This window comes from Oncorhynchus kisutch, linkage group LG13 (genome assembly GCF_002021735.2).
Source record: "Oncorhynchus kisutch isolate 150728-3 linkage group LG13, Okis_V2, whole genome shotgun sequence".
Classification (NCBI taxonomy): Eukaryota; Metazoa; Chordata; class Actinopteri; order Salmoniformes; family Salmonidae; genus Oncorhynchus; species Oncorhynchus kisutch.
In genome coordinates this window covers 37,517,609-37,531,400 of record NC_034186.2, presented here as the reverse complement: position 1 = coordinate 37,531,400, position 13,792 = coordinate 37,517,609, and the positions used below count along the sequence as shown (strand labels likewise).

Sequence of the window (13,792 nt, the reverse complement as noted above, 5' to 3'; positions counted from 1 at the left end):
AGACCTACAATATTTCCAGCAGCTGACCCCTAATAACTTTTATTAGCCTACATGGGGAACAAACGAAAGTCAAGAGATTTTCAATTGCACATGATTTAATCACTCACATTGTCCTGGCCTCTTGCTTATTGCAACCAAGACTGCTCTGCCACCTGTTGGATTGTCGGGCGGTTAGAAGGGCTGAACTGCATCAGATAGGCAATTAACTGCTGGCATGGCTCTTCCACGGTGACGTCGTCCGGGTAGACCAAGGCCTTGCGCTGAGCCCGCGGGAGTTTGCTGACATTGGAATCGTCGTACGGCATACACCCAGTGACCATGACATAGAGAATCACACCCAAGCTCCACACATCATATTTCTTAGGGTCGTATGGAACTCCGAGGAGTACCTCCGGTGGGGCGTAGGCCGCTGAACCACAGTAGGTGCTGCTCAGCTCAGGGTAGCCCTTAGCAAACCTCCCAAAACCAAAGTCTGTGATCTTTACTTGGTTGTCCCTAGTCAGCAGCACATTCTCACATTTCATGTCCCGATGGACGATGTTGTTTTGATTGAGATAGTTCACAGCGCTGACAATCTGGGAAAACATGGTCTTGGCTTGGGCTATTGGGATGGAATTGACCTCTTGGATTTTCTGGAGAAGATCCGTCGCTGCCGCCTCCATCACTATGTATAGTCGGCCGTTGCAAACCTCAATGAATTCGTGCACATGTACAATATTGTTATGTCTCACTCCCCTCAAAAGTGTCAGCTCCCTGGGTAGAAACTTGTGGACGAAGTCGTGGGGAGCCTTTTTGCGGTCCACAATTTTTATGGCCACCTCAGAATTGTGTTTCTGGGAGCTGGCTAATTTCACTTTGGAGTAGCTTCCCTCGCCGATTGTTGCTCCCAACTTGTAGCCCATCTCGCGCAGAACTTTCTCTGTGTACATTTTCAAAAAGGTATGGTTGACTTACTGCTCTTCAAAATTTGTCTTGCTGCTGCTCCATCAGGGAATAAACCCCGAGTGGTCACAAGCTCTTCGACCAATTTGAGGAACGTTAGGATGTTTCTCAGGTGGGGGTGACAACGTTGTGATATACTAGATACACTTATTGATAAGGTCACGGGCGTGTTTGCGCTTGCATTATGACGACATTGTGACAAACCGTGACGACATTCTGAGGGTCGCTAAGCTTCAGTGGCAGGCCTAGGCTACTGTAGTCCTCCTCTCTTTCAGTACTATATTCGTGCTATGATTTATTGCATCTGAACAATAACTAGATTTCTATCACCTTATTTGGACTATTTAGCTGTATGAAATTAAGCAAAATGACAGTTCTATTCCATCATCTAGAGTAGGCTTCCGATAATTGGATACTGTTGGCTGTAATGTCTTCATATGACCTCAGGATGGCAGACTGCACCAATAATCTCCTTCGCCTTATCCACCTCTCTCTCTCTCAAAAAATATACTGGTACAGCTGTTTGGGGTTCCTTTTTAACAAGGGCTTACATAACTCAATAGGAGGAACAAAAAGGATGTAGTCCAATCTAAATTGACCTTAAAATTGGTGTCCAGAAGAGTGTCTTCCCATTGTCCTGTCACTCACCACTCTACAAACGGATAAAAAAAACTGGCCTTTCAATTGTTCATAAAATGAGCAGACTTTATAGAGCAGGCCTGCTAGAACGCTGAACAAACAGGCTAGAATGTTGAGCGCAGCACTGACCTTTCCTGAAGAATGTGAGCTATTGTTTGTTAACATGACCCAGTTAGGAGCTGCAGCCCTTGGCTTGGCAGCTATTGGCAAGAGTTGTGCAAATGAACTATACTAAATACAATTTTGCTTATGGAGGTTGTGCGTGTGTCTGTGTCATACACTTGCATGCATAATGTGTGGCTGTGTGTATGTGTGCTGTTGGGGATTTCCCTTATATTTAAAAAAAAACTTCTCTTTGATGCTTTAAACACATTTAAACCTGATGTCAAATCCCATCTATTTCAAGTTTCAGGCAATGCAGATGAAACCATAAATGAATTAAATGCAATACATTTATCTGGTATTTTAGAATATACTGTACATATGACATTGTGAATGTTATATTATGCTCAATGCCAGCAAATAGGTACAATTCTATCTAAATCCAAATGCATTTCCTGCCTCCTCTATAAAGTGATTGGCATTGTTATTGTGTGTGAGTGCCACTTGCAGAGCTTTGAGTCATTCCCCACTCTGCTCCAGTTTCTCCACAGAGGGTTTGTTGGTTCAGCCACTTTCTGGCTGACTGAGCTGCTATGACTCACCGAAGGCTGGGCCAATAAGCTGGCTACTCCCGTGTCTCCCTGCCTCATAATTGGCTGCCTCGTCTAGAGAAGGGCTACTGATACAAACAGCTAGCCGGTTTCATCACAGAGAGAGAGAACAGGAGCCAGAGAGAGAGAGAGGAAGGTTCTGAGTGGGAGATAGCAGGCATTTAGAGAGAGAACAAGAGTGTATTCTGTAAAGCAGTGCAACTCATTCTTCCCATCTTCTTCTGTGCTGAATTCTCCCAGGCTGACAAGATGAACCACAGCTCGACTGAACCGGCGGAGACCATTGAGCCCCTGCGCTATCTCAGGTAGGCACCAACAAAATCAGGACAACACAGCTATTCCTGCTCTCAATTCACTTAAATTCTCCAATACCCTCAGTAGTTTACAACTTTTATTATGGCTTGTGAACTCTATTTTGCACATTCTGCTTATAAATATGAACTGACCTTTGATCGCTGATGGCGTATGAGCACTTGTGCATGTTTTTATGTTGTAGACATAAAGTTGGGTGTGTGACGCAGTTTTTCCATCCAGAGAGGTTCTCTGTGTAGAGACAGGTGTCCAGAGCAGTCCTGCCAAGGCTGCATTCATTCACCTTACTTATGCAACAGATAACGGAACCTGTCGCACCAACTCATATTTCTATCTCTGCCCTCCACATCAGTGTGTGTGTGTGTGTGTGTGTGTGTGTGTGTGTGTGTGTGTGTGAAAGAGAGCGCGTGAGGAAAAAAAAAGAGAGCAAACAAGACAGTGTCTGAGAAAGAGATCAGGGGCTCAAATCAAGGCTGCAATGACACCTGCTGGTGCTTGATTTTTCTGCCTGCCTGTCAGGTACTGTTGAGGAGCAGGATGTGTAATCACCTGCCGGCGATCCCTTGTCTGTCTAAGACAGAAGACAAAGTTCCAGGCTGATTTGTAATTACCTACACTCTGTGTCGGAATGAAAGATGATGATGGATAAGATTAACGTGTGTCCACAAACCTTTGGCTCCCTATTGTGACTTGACACAGAGGATGCATAGGCTACAGTGCGTAGGTAGGGCTATAGAGGTGTTGCATGAGCAAATCCCCTAGGATAATGTTTTCTATCATTTACATTATAATGAATGAATATATGAATATCAAATGGTTTCTCTAAAGACAATTTGCATACATTGATCTTTGAGCATTGCTTTTAGTACATGTTTTATTTTTTATTTCACCTTTATTTAACCAGGTAGGCCAGTTGAGAACAAGTTCTCATTTACAATTGCGACCTGGCGTTGACATTGATAAGACTTCGGCAGAGACTATGGACCCCCCCCCCCCCCCCCCCACACACACACACAAAAAAACAGAAATCAATCCCAGAAAATCTGCTGCGAGTTTTCTAGCTAGGTCCATTCTCTCTCCTCCTTTCCTCCTTAGCGGGATCAAGATGCCTGATTGAATTATAATGACGGTTTCTGTGATTGAGTCAGCTATTCATGTTTAATTCAGTGTTGTTATGCTGACCATGTCCCTGCTGCCATCCTAATGTCATTTCGTCACTTGTAAATCGGCCCTGTTAGTTAATCAGTCCATTACATAACACCATGACAATGGTACCTGGCGGTGGGCAACACAACAGGTTGCACTCAGCCACATGTCCTCATAGTCCACACAGAGAGGGCTTGCGCGAACACACGCTGCACATAGACACACACACACACTAACACAAATGCGCGCACACACACTGACTGACACATACTGGCACCATGCAGTCAGTGAGGAACATGGTCAATTACATGGTGTTGGATATAACACAATGGGGATATTACAGGCTTAATGTATGGATGCTGGGGAGATTTCTACCCTCCCTGTCACTGTCACACCCCTGTGTCTGGTCTTTATGTCCTGATGGCCTGTCACACTGTCACCAGCCTTGATAGCTATGGCTCATTCATATGCATTACCAACAGACATTCTATTTGTATTAATTTGTATGTATTAGCTTGGCATGAAACATATGAGGTTGGTCTGTCACTGTCACCGCTACTGGCCTGATACACTACATGACCGAAAGCATGTGGACACCTGCTGGTCGAAAATCTCATTCCAAAATCATGGTCATTCATATGGAGTTGGTCCCCCCTTTGCTTCTACAATAGTCTCCACTCTTCTGGGAAGGCTTTCCACTAGATGTTGGAATATTGCTGCGGGGACTTGCTTCCATTCAGCCACAAGCATTAGTGAGGTCGGGCACTGATGTTTGGCGATTAGGCCTGGCTTGCAGTCGGCGTTCCAATTCATCCCAAAGGTGTTCGAAGGGGTTGAGGTCAGAGCTCTGTGCAGGCCAGTCAAGTTCTTCCACACCAATCTTGACACATTTCTGTATGGACCTCGCTTTGTGCAAGAGGGCATTGTCATGCTGAAACAAGAAAATACATTATGCATTGGGGCAGGTAGCGCCAAACCCAGATTCGTCCGTCGTACTGCCAGATGGTGAAGCGTGATTCATCACTTCAGAGAATGCGTTTCCAGAGTCCAGTTGCGGCAAGCTTTACACCACTCTAGCCGACGCTTGGCATTGCACATGGTGATCTTAGGCTTGTGTGTGGCTGCTCAGGCATGGAAACCCATTTCATGAAGCTCCCGACAAACAGTTATTGTGCTGAAGTTGCTTCCAGAGGCAGTTTGGAACTCGGTAGTGAGTAATGCAACCGAGGACAGACGATTTTTACGCATTTCGGTGGTCCCGTTCTGTGAGCTTGTGTGGCCTACCACTTCACGACTGAGCCCTTGTTGCTCCTAGACGTTCACAATAACAGCACTTACAGTTGACCGGGGCAGCTCTAGCGGGGCAGAAATTTGATGAACTGACTGGTTGGAAAGGTAGCATCCTATGACAGTGCCACGTTGAAAGTCACTGAACTCTTCAGTAAGGCCATTCTACTGCCAATGTTTGTCTAAGGAGATTGCATGGCTGTGTGCTCATATTTATACACCAGTCAGCAACGGGTGTGACTGAAATAGCCGGATCCACTAAGGGGTGTCAACATACTTTTGTATATTTAGTGTAGCTGACAGCCCATTGATATGCATTACTTGCCATGCTGTATTCATTTAGTCTGCATTAGCATGTAATGAACTTGACTAGTGAGATTGGTTTACATTATCCTCACATTCACTAGTGTCAGTCTTTCAGCCTCAGAGTGATGTTGTCTCAACATTGTCCATGTCCCCTATGGTAAACCTAATTGCCACTCTTTCTAACACACTCATTGTAATGAGTCCTGTAGTGCCACTGCCTTCCAGACGTGAGCCTCATAGAGTAGAGAATTACCCTGGAGAGAGAGCTCCAGTCTCACTGATCTCCCCTGGTTGTTTGCTGCCTGTGCAGGATAATGCTGTTAATGAAGCTATATGAAGCCATGCCAGTAACAGATTACACTGCTTTTATACTCCTTACCTCTGGGCTTTAGGTATACTGCAGGGAAACAGCCACTCACATAACCATGCTGATGAGTGGTTCATTTACCAAACACCAATAACTCCCTTCATAATGCATAGGGATAGGTTGCATTATGTAGTGCGTGATGTATATTTTACATATCCATTGTTTTCTATATTATTATAAGATTTGGAGAGTTTATTAGTTGCATGCACAGGGTTACAGATATAAATGCAGGGTACAGTGAAAACCTTAAGCTCCGTTACAACAGTGCAGGTCAAAGGGAAGGGAATGAAATAATAATAATAATAATAATAATATACTGTATTTACAACTGTAACATGATAAATGACCATTTGGGTGGAGGCAAGGAAGATGTCAGTTGAGGGCGAGGAAAACCGTAGGGGGAGCAGCGGGGGGGTCTTGGGGGACAGGGGGAAGCAGGTAGTGGGGCGGCAGGTAGCGTAGCGGTTAAGAGTGTTGGGCCAGTAACTGAAAGGTCACTGGTTTGAATCACCGAGTTGGCTAGGTGAAACAAATCTCTGTCCCCTTGAGCAAGACATTTAACCCTAATTGCTCCTGGAAGTCGCTCTGGATAAGAGTGTTTGCTAAATGACTCAAATGTAAACATTTTGATATCTAGGGTGCTTATTCAGCTGCCTGATAATCTGGGGGTAGAAGCTATTGGCCAGTCTTTCCGTTTTTACCATGATGCTCCTATACTGCCAGTGTTCTCCCCGCTTCCATCAGTCTGTGGCTGGGGTCCCTGATGACCTTCTTGGTCTTCCTGCAACACCAATTTCTTCATCCTCCTGGTGTCCTGGAGGTTTGACCATTTCAGCTCCTCGGAGGATGGAGGCGTGCCCAGCCTGGTTCCTCCTGAAGTCCACAATCAGCTCCTTTGTTTTACTGATGTTGAGGGAGAGGTTGTTTACCTAGCACCACACGGTCATAATGCCTCCTCCGTGTAGGTCATCTCGTTGTTGTTGGTAATCAGGCCTTCTACTGTCGTGTCGTCAGCGAACTTGATGATGGAGTTGGACCTGTGTGAGGCCACTCAGTGGGTATACAGGGAGTACAGGAGGGGACTTAGGACGCATCCTTGTGGGGCCCTGTGTTGAGAATCAGTGTGGAGGAGGTAATGTTGCGTAAGGTTCAGGACCCAGTGCATAGGGAGGAGTTCAGGGCCGTGAGCTTAGAGGGCACTATGGTATTGAAGGCCGAGCTGTAGTCGAGCTCCCTCACATACAATCCTTTTGATCAGGTGGATGAGGGCAGTGTGCAGTGCAATGGCTATTGCGTAGTCCTAGGATCTGTCGGGACGGTAGGTGAATTGGAGAGAGTCGAGTGTGTCGGCGAGGGAGGAGATGATGTGGTCTTTGACTAGCTTCTCAAAGTACTTCATGATGACGGAAGTGAGTGCTACGGGTCGGTAGTCGTTCAGTTACTTTCCCTTTCTTGTGCACGGGGATGACAGTGCATGACTTGAAGCAGGTGGGGATAACGGCCTGAGCTAGAGACAGATTGAAAATGTCTGAAAACGCAACCCAACAGCTAGCTGGTCAGCACATGCTCTGAGGGTGCGGCTAGGAATGCCATCTGGGCCAGCAGTCTTGCGAGGGTTGACATGTTTCAGTGACTTCCAGACGTCCTCCGTGGAGACCGTCAGTACGTAGCCCTCATTGTCCTCAGGGGCTCTCTCTCTCTCGGCAGTGAAGAGTCGTTTTGCTCGAAGCATGAGAAAAATATTTTAAGCTCGTCCAGTAGGGTGGTGTTGTTGTCCGCAACGTGCCTGGCGATCCTTTTGTAATCCGTGATCGTTAGAAGTCCCTGCCACATACGCCTCATGCCTGACCCGCCGGTTTTTCTCGTCCACTTTTCCCCTATACCTTTGTTTCGCCATCTTGATCGATCTGCGTATGTCGTATTTGTACTGTTTAACTATACAATTGTCCCCGGTCAACTTTCCATGTTTATCAGCAGCATCTCTCTCCTTCAGTTTCCCGACAAGACTGACATCAATCCACGGCAACCCAGAACATATTCCAGTCCCCCTGATCAAAACAGTCTTGGAGAATGGATTCTGATTGGTCGGACCAGCATTGTACAGTCCTGACCACCGGAACTGTTATTGTCATAGCAACTATCTTCGAGGATGGGAGGGATATGTGATGGCAATGATAGATGTTGTTTAGAGTGGAGTGTTGTCAGTGTAATCGGCTTGGCTAGTTCTGTCTCTCTCTCTGTCTCTCTCTCTCTGTGTCAGAGCCAGTCGACCTGCGTAACACTGCTGTCCCAGACAGCTTTGCCTGCCTGTCCATCAGTCTGTCTTGTCCATCTGTATCGACTGCAGCAAAGGCCTGATTGTTATTCCTCTGGCTTGCCTCCTGTTCGTTGCCACATTGGCAGCAACTGCTGTAAAGCTCAATTTCTCTGTGTGACTGAGGGGCGGCTGAGCTGAGGGGTTTATTTATAGGTGGTTCCAAACGTAATAATGGAGACTGAGGAGGAGGGAAGGAGGGTGGAAACTCAGAAAGAGGGATGATGTATCATCTGTAATGGTTGCAGGCCATTAAAGTCAAATGAGGTGTAACAAGCACTTGATTTATTGTGTTTGAAGTGAGAGGGTGTGAGGGGTGAGGAGGTGGGCTGTGGGGGTCTAGGTGTGGGTGGGCGCGGAGCTGCAGATAGGCCGGCTTCAATTGAATTATGGGAGTGAAAAAGGATGCCTTCTCTGATCTGGTTTTTCATACAGTCTCTGGTTTACTGTGGCCTGCTGATCGTGTGCAGGGTTAAGAGACCCGCAGACAGGGAGAGGGACACTGTCTTTGCCAACAGCAGTACATCCATTCTGGGCAGAGCTAGCTAGCTGTTCCCCGTCCCCTGGGCAGGGTGGAATGAGGGACACAGCTGCCCAACATTTTCTGAGATGGGAGATTTTGTTCTTATGAATGTTTAAATTCTGGATAGTTCCCGTCTTCTTTAGCTACCCTTGACAGAACACTGCTGAGTCTGGTTTATATTCGACTTCATTCAGCAGGGTGTCCAGGCTTTCAACGCAGTAGAACAAGAGAATGAGTGAGAGAGAGGGTGGGAGGGAGAAAGAGAGAATGAGAAAAGGGAGGGTGGCAGGGAGAAAGAGAATGAGAAAAGGGAGGGTGGCAGGGAGAAAGAGAATGAGAAAAGGGAGGGTGGCAGGGAGAAAGAGAATGAGAAAAGGGAGGGTGGCAGGGAGAAAGAGAGAATGAGAAAAGGGAGGGTGGCAGGGAGAAAGAGAGAATGAGAAAAGGGAGGGTGGCAGGGAGAAAGAGAGAATGAGAAAAGGGAGGGTGGCAGGGAGAAAGAGAGAATGAGAAAAGGGAGGGTGGCAGGGAGAAAGAGAGAATGAGAAAAGGGAGGGTGGCAGGGAGAAAGAGAGCATGAGAAAAGGGAGGGTGGCAGGGAGAAAGAGAGCATGAGAAAAGGGAGGGTGGCAGGGAGAAAGAGAGAATGAGAAAAGGGAGGGTGGCAGGGAGGAAGAGAGAATGAGAAAAGGGAGGGTGGCAGGGAGAAGGAGAGAATGAGAAATGGGAGGGTGGCATGGAGAAGGAGAAAAGGGAGGGTGGCAGGGAGAAAGAGAGAATGAGAAAAGGGAGGGTGGCAGGGAGAAAGAGAGCATGAGAAAAGGGAGGGTGGCAGGGAGAAAGAGAGCATGAGAAAAGGGAGGGTGGCAGGGAGAAAGAGAGAATGAGAAAAGGGAGGGTGGCAGGGAGAAAGAGAGAATGAGAAAAGGGAGGGTGGCAGGGAGGAAGAGAGAATGAGAAAAGGGAGGGTGGCAGGGAGAAGGAGAGAATGAGAAATGGGAGGGTGGCATGGAGAAGGAGAAAAGGGAGGGTGGCAGGGAGAAAGAGAGAATGAGAAAAGGGAGGGTGGCAGGGAGAAAGAGAGAATGAGAAAAGGGAGGGTGGCAGGGAGAGAGAGAATGAGAAAAGGGAGGGTGGCAGGGAGAAAGAGAGAATGAGAAAAGGGAGGGTGGCAGGGAGAAAGAGAGAATGAGATAAGGGAGGGTGGCAGGGAGAAGGAGAAAAGGGAGGGTGGCAGGGAGGAAGAGAGAATGAGAAAAGGGAGGGTGGCAGGGAGAAGGAGAGAATGAGAAATGGGAGGGTGGCATGGAGAATGAGAAAAGGGAGGGTGGCAGGGAGAAAGAGAGAATGAGAAAAGGGAGGGTGGCAGGGAGAAAGAGAGAATGAGAAAAGGGAGGGTGGCAGGGAGAAAGAGAGAATGAGAAAAGGGAGGGTGGCAGGGAGAAGAGAATGAGAAAAGGGAGGGTGGCAGGGAGAAAGAGAGAATGAGAAAAGGGAGGGTGGCAGGGAGAAAGAGAGAATGAGAAAAGGGAGGGTGGCAGGGAGGAAGAGAGAATGAGAAAAGGGAGGGTGGCAGGGAGGAAGAGAGAATGAGAAAAGGGAGGGTGGCAGGGAGGAAGAGAGAAGGAGAAAAGGGAGGGTGGCAGGGAGAAGGAGAAAAGGGAGGGTGGCAGGGAGAAGGAGAAAAGGGAGGGTGGCAGGGAGGGAAGAGAGAATGAGAAAAGGGAGGGTGGCAGGGAGAAGGAGAAAAGGGATGGTGGCAGGGAGAAGGAGAAAAGGGAGGGTGGCAGGGAGAAGGAGAAAGGGAGGGTGGCAGGGAGGAAGAGAGAATGAGAAAGGGAGGGTGGCAGGAGGAAGAGAGAATGAGAAAAGGGAGGGTGGCAGGGAGGAAGAGAGAATGAGAAAAGGGAGGGTGGCAGGGAGAAGGAGAAAAGGAGGGTGGCAGGGAGAAGGAGAAAAGGGAGGGTGGCAGGGAGAAGGAGAAAAGGGAGGGTGGCAGGGAGAAGGAGAAAAGGGAGGGTGGCAGGGAGGAAGAGAGAATGAGAAAAGGGAGGGTGGCAGGGAGAAGGAGAAAAGGGATGGTGGCAGGGAGAAGGAGAAAAGGGAGGGTGGCAGGGAGAAGGAGAAAAGGGAGGGTGGCAGGGAGGAAGGGAGAAGGAGAAAAGGGAGGGTGGCAGGGAGAAGGAGAAAAGGGAGGGTGGCAGGGAGAAGGAGAAAAGGGAGGGTGGCAGGGAGAAGGAGAAAATGGAGGGTGGCAGGGAGAAAAGGGAGGGTGGCAGGGAGAAAGAGAGAATGAGAAAAGGGAGGGTGGCAGGGAGAAAGAGAGAATGAGAAAAGGGAGGGTGTCAGGGAGAAAGAGAATGAGAAAAGGGAGGGTGGCAGGGAGAAAGAGAGAATGAGAAAAGGGAGGGTGGCAGGAGAAAGAGAATGAGAAAAGGGAGGGTGGCAGGGAGAAAGAGAGAATGAGAAAAGGGAGTGTGGCAGGGAGAAAGAGAGAATGAGAAAAGGGAGGGTGGCAGGGAGGAAGAGAGAATGAGAAAAGAGAGGGGTGGCAGGGAGAATGAGAAAAAGAGAGGGTGGCAGGGAGAAAGAGAGAAGGAGAAAAAGGGGAGGGTTGGCAGGGAGAAAGAGAGAATGAGAAAAGGGAGGGTGGCAGGGAGAAAGAGAGAATGAGAAAAGGGAGGGTGGCAGGGAGAAAGAGAGGAATGAGAAAAGGGAGGGTGGCAGGGAGAAAAGAGAGAATGAGAAAAGGGAGTGTGGCAGGGAGAAAGAGAGAATGAGAAGAGGGAGGGTGGCAGGGAGAAGAGAGAAAGAGAAAAGGGAGGGTGGCAGGGAGAATGAGAAAAGGGAGGGTGGCAGGGAGGAAGAGAGAATGAGAAAAGGAGGGTGGCAGGGAGAAGGAGAAAAGGGAGGGTGGCAGGGAGAAGGAGAAAAGGGAGGGTGGCAGGGAGAAGGAGAAAAGGGAGGGTGGCAGGGAGAAAGAGAATGAGAAAAGGGAGGGTGGCAGGGAGAAGGAGAAAAGGGAGGGTGGCAGGGAGGAAAGAGAGAATGAGAAAAGGGAGGGTGGGCCAGGGAGAAGGAGAGAATGAGAAAGGGAGGGTGGCAGGGAGAAGGAGAGAATGAGAAAAGGGAGGGTGGCAGGGAGAAAGAGAGAATGAGAAAAGGGAGGGTGGCAGGGAGAAAGAGAGAATGAGAAAAGGGAGGGTGGCAGGGAAGGAAGAGAGAATGAGAAAGGGAGGGTGGCAGGAGAAGGAGAAAAGGGAGGGTGGCAGGGAGAAGGAGAAAGGGGAGGGGTGGCAGGGAGAAAGAGAGAATGAGAAAAGCGAGGGGTGGCAGGGAGGAAGAGAGAATGAGAAAAAGAGAGGGTGGCAGGGAGGAAGAGAGAATGAGAAAAAGAGAGGGTGGCAGGGAGAAAGAGAGAATGAGAAAAAGGGAGGGTGGCAGGGAGAAAGAGAGAATGAGAAAAGGGAGGTGGCAGGAGGAAGAGAAGAATGAGAAAAAGAGAGGGTGGCAGGGAGAAAGAGAGAAGAGAAAAGGGAGGGGGCAGGGAGAAAGAGAGAATGAGGAAAAGGGAGGTGGCAGGTAGAAGAGAGAATGAGAAAAGAGAGGGTGGCAGGGAGAAGGAGAAAAGGGAGGGTGGCAGGGAGAAAGAGAGAATGAGAAAAAGAGAGGGTGGCAGGGAGAAGGAGAAAAGGGAGGGTGGCAGGGAGAAGGAGAAAGGGGAGGGTGGCAGGGAGAAAGAGAGAATGAGAAAAGCGAGGGTGGCAGGGAGGAAGAGAGAATGAGAAAAAGAGAGGGTGGCAGGGAGGAAGAGAGAATGAGAAAAAGAAGGGTGGCAGGGAGAAAGAGAGAATGAGAAAAGGGAGGGTGGCCAGGGAGAAAGAGAGAATGAGAAAAGGGAGGGTGGCAAGGTAGGAAGAGAGAATGAGAAAAGAGAGGGTGGCAGGGAGAAGGAGAAAAGGGAGGGTGGCAGGGAGAAAGAGAGAATGAGAAAAAGAGAGGGTGGCAGGGAGAAGGAGAAAAGGGAGGGTGGCAGGGGAGAAAGAGAGAATGAGAAAAGGGAGGGTGGCAGGGAGAAAGAGAGTAGGAGAAAAGGGAGGGTGGCAGGGAGAAGGAGAAAAGGGAGGGTGGCAGGGGAGAAGAGAGAAAAGGGAGGGTGGCAGGGAGAAGGAGAAACGGGAGGGTGGCAGGGAGGAAGAGAGAATGAGAAAAGGGAGGGTGGGCAGGGAGAAGGATAAAAGGGAGGGTGGGCAGGGAGAAGGAGAAAAGGGAGGGTGGCAGGGAGGAAGAGAGATGAGAAAAGGGAGGGTGGCAGGGAGAATGAGAAAAGGGGAGGGTGGCAGGGAGAATGATAAAAGGGAGGGTGGGCAGGGAGAAGGAGAAAAGGGAGGGTGGCAGGGAGAAGGAGAAAAGGGAGGGTGGCAGGGAGAAGGAGAAAAGGGAGGGTGGCAGGGAGGAAAGAGAGAATGAGAAAAGGGAGGGTGGGCAGGGAGAAGGAGAAAAGGGAGGGTGGCAGGGAGGAAGAGAGAAGGAGAAAGGGAGGGTGGCAGGGGAGAAGGAGAGAATGAGAAATGGGAGGGTGGCATGGAGACATGAGAAAAGGGAGGGTGGGCAGGGAGAAAGAGAGAAGAGAAAGGAGGGTGGCAGAGGAAAAAGATGAGAAAGGGCGGGTGGCCAGGAGAAAGAGCAGAATGAGAAAAGGGAGGGTGTGCAGGGAGAAAGAGAAGAATGAAGAAAAAGGGAGGTGGCACGGGAGAAAGAGAGAATGAAAAGGAGGGTGGCAGGGAGAAAGAGAATGAGAAAAGGGAGGGTGGCAGGGAGAAGGAAGAAGGAGGGTGGCAGGGAGGAAGAGAGAATGGAGAAAGGAGGGTGGCAGGGAGGAAGAGAGAATGAGAAAAGGGAGGGTGGCAGGGAGAAGAGAGAATGAGAAAAGGGAGGGTGGCAGGAGAAGAGAGAATGAGAAAAGGGAGGGTGGCAGGGAGGAAGAGAGAATGAGAAAAGGGAGGGTGGCAGGGAGAGGAGAAAAGGGAGGGTGGCAGGGAGAAGGAGAAAGGGAGGTGGCAGGGAGGAAGAGAGAAGGAAAAGGGAGGGTGGCAGGGAGAAGGAGAAAATGGAGGGATTGCAGGGAGAAGGAGAAAAGGGAGGGTGGCAGGGAGAAAGAGAGAATGAGAAAAGGGAGGGTGTCAGGGAGAAAGAGAGAATGAGAAAAGGGAGGGTGGCAGGGAGAAAGAGAGAATGAGAAA

The 13,792-nt window shown here is 49.1% G+C and overlaps 2 protein-coding genes across 2 annotated transcripts in view; one reads left to right on the top strand and one right to left on the bottom strand.

Annotated features, from left to right (window-relative positions):
* Window positions 1–83: 83 nt before the first annotated feature.
* On the bottom strand, window positions 84–1,064 carry tssk6 (testis-specific serine kinase 6). Its single transcript, XM_020497611.2, has one exon. It carries the CDS (start codon window positions 927–929, stop codon window positions 126–128), a length of 804 nt encoding a protein of 267 aa, XP_020353200.1. The 5' UTR covers window positions 930–1,064; the 3' UTR covers window positions 84–125.
* A 1,267-nt stretch (window positions 1,065–2,331) lies between these two features.
* The window catches only part of yjefn3 (YjeF N-terminal domain containing 3), a 90,512-nt gene continuing 79,051 nt past the window's right edge, over window positions 2,332–13,792 (top strand). The window contains exon 1 of the mRNA XM_020497549.2: window positions 2,332–2,599. Within this exon, the coding sequence (XP_020353138.1) occupies window positions 2,544–2,599 (56 nt within the window). The 5' untranslated portion in view covers window positions 2,332–2,543. The remainder of the gene's footprint in view (window positions 2,600–13,792) is intronic.